The sequence below is a fragment of the Oratosquilla oratoria genome, chromosome 3 (genome assembly GCF_046742065.1).
Source record: "Oratosquilla oratoria isolate Oo_2021 chromosome 3, ASM4674206v1, whole genome shotgun sequence".
In the NCBI taxonomy this organism is placed as follows: Eukaryota; Metazoa; Arthropoda; class Malacostraca; order Stomatopoda; family Squillidae; genus Oratosquilla; species Oratosquilla oratoria.
In genome coordinates this window covers 48,404,051-48,406,550 of record NC_134779.1, presented here as the reverse complement: position 1 = coordinate 48,406,550, position 2,500 = coordinate 48,404,051, and the positions used below count along the sequence as shown (strand labels likewise).

At 36.4% G+C, this 2,500-nt stretch overlaps 1 protein-coding gene across 1 annotated transcript in view; it reads left to right on the top strand.

The window, feature by feature from the left end:
- Positions 1 to 1,058: 1,058 nt before the first annotated feature.
- Positions 1,059 to 2,500, top strand: part of LOC143018201 (uncharacterized) — a 2,324-nt gene continuing 882 nt past the window's right edge. The window contains exon 1 of the mRNA XM_076173398.1: positions 1,059 to 1,221. Coding sequence (XP_076029513.1) covers positions 1,083 to 1,221 — 139 coding nt within the window. The 5' untranslated portion in view covers positions 1,059 to 1,082. The remainder of the gene's footprint in view (positions 1,222 to 2,500) is intronic.

Genomic DNA, 2,500 nt, shown 5'->3' with positions numbered 1-2,500 from the left:
GACCAGTAGTATGGTAGGTAGAGTTAAGGATGTACACGTTCTAAGAGGAGAGAGTGTGGGAATATCAGATTATTTTCTGGTGGAGGGTAAGTTGAGAGTAGAGAATAGGTGGAGAAAGAGGAAAAGAGCAGAAGATAGGGAGATACTTACAGTGAACTGCTTAAATGAGAAAGAAAGGGAGAAGGAGTATAAGAAGAAGATGAGAGAGTGAAGGATAGAGTAGAACTAGGAGTGCAGGAAGGAATAGGGGTGGTTCAAGGAGGTAGTCACAAGGTGTGCAAAGATGGTGTGTGGAACAAGGAGAACGGGAGGAAATAGAAGGAAGTATAGTGAGTGGTGGGATGAGGAAGCAAAGAAGGGAGTAGCAGAGAAGAAGCAGGCTTTCATATATTGGTTACAAATTAGGATGAGGGAATCGTATGAGAGGTACAAAGTAAACAGAAGGGAAGTTAAGCATAAAATAAAGGAGGCAAAGGAAGAGAGAATATGTGAAATGGGGTAAGAGTATGACAGAATTTTTTTAAAGTAATATACAGATTTTTGGAAAGAAATTAAAAGAGGATGAGAAAAAAAGGTAAAAGGTGTAGATGGAGAGATAATAATGGAAAAGAAGACAGTAAGAGGAAGGTGGGCAGAGTATTCCAAGGAGTTGCTAAATGTGAAGGAGGGTAGAGAGAGTATGGCTGATTGCACACTGATCAAGCAAAAACGCCTTCAAACAAAACATTTTGCTTAAAGTTGTTTGAAATGGGCTTTTTACATGATATAAGTACCTATGTCTAGAGTCTATTACACACTGCTCAAACAAAAAACAAAAACAGCATCAAACAGTTTTCAACACATTCAAACAAAATCATTTTGCCAGAAATCTTTTGTATGATTCAGTGTGCCAGGACATCAAGCAAAACTGTATGATCAAGAAGCAAAATGTTTTGTATGACAACATTTTGTTTAGTCAATGTGAATCAGGTGGCAACGCGGTCAAACAGCTTCAAACAATTTTCAACATGTTGGGAGCGCAAACACTGCTTTTTGCTTGATGAAGAAATATTCAGTTTGCATCGAGTGGATGTACCGACAAGATGGAAGTAGACGCTGAAAAACTTATAGTTTTGGTTGAAGCTAGGCCTTCAATTTATAACTATACACTGAAGGATCATCACAACAAAGACATTATCAATATGTTTTGGGACGAAATTGCAACGGAAGTTGGCTCGACCAGTAAGTACAATTTAGATAAAATACATACACAGTAGCTATCGATTTTCTATAGATAAGGACTAATGAAAACAAATTATTTTTGTTATATATTTAATTTTCCACATTATGTATTTCATTTATGTGAGCAAGCCTAGCCTGCCATTGAACAGCTCCTTCCCTTGAATTGAAATAAGTTACAAAGTTATTTCTAACATTCAGTCCAGTATTTGATTTTCCATGGTCAACATGTTGCGTTGCGTCGTTCTCATCTTCGTGTTGTAGCAATTCCTCGTGAATATCTTGTAATGTTCCTTCTTTCTCTCGGACAATGTTGTGCAAAATACAACAAGCCAACGTAATAGTTGTAGCTTTTTCTGGGCTTACTAACATAACATTCTCGAGAACACGGAATTTTTTGGTCAACATACCGAATGCACATTCAACTATTCTTCTGGCTCTTGACAGGCGATAATTGTAGATCCTTTTCTGATTATTCAGTTGTTTCCTAGGAAATGGGCGCATCAGGTTTTTAGAAATTGGTTACGCTTAATAATCAACAAATTCATACGGTAATTGTATTTTTGTTTCTGTTCAAATATTTCTAGCCTGTTGAATATTCAATGATTGGCTAAAAAATAGTTTTCCAAAATTTGAATTACGGAAGACGCCACTGTCGCTATTTCGTCCATAATCTCCGATATCGACGAATAGAAATTTAGCTTCTGCATCCACAACCGCTTGTAGTACTATTGAATTAAATCCCTTGTAATTATAGAACGATGAACCAGAGTTGGGAGGGCATTGTATTCGGACATGTTCGCTATCTATCGCTCCCAAACAATTCGGAAAGTGAATGAAATTTCTCTGCCACATCTTTCCATTTCTCAGTTGTCGGCTTCTTCATATAAATAGGAGATCATTTTTTCCAGATTACAGAGCATGTTTCCTCAACTAGTTTGCTGATCGTACTAGTTCCAATGCGAAAGTAATAATGAAGAGATTGAAAACGCTCTCCCATCGCCAGAAACCTGAAATAAATTTAAAACTCATGTAAATGATAACAACGGAATTATTTATATACATTAGTGGGGAAACCAAATATTGTTAAATTAGGTCTGACAGCACACATGTTGTAAATAATTTATTGATTACATTTTAACTTATAAATTCTTTTAACGTTCAATAATGTAGCGTAAATTCCGAATTACCGACTAGCGAAATCTGTTTCAAAATGCTGACATGTGTACCTCAAAGCAATAAAATACATGCTGCCATTGTCAATCAATATACGTTGCCGAAC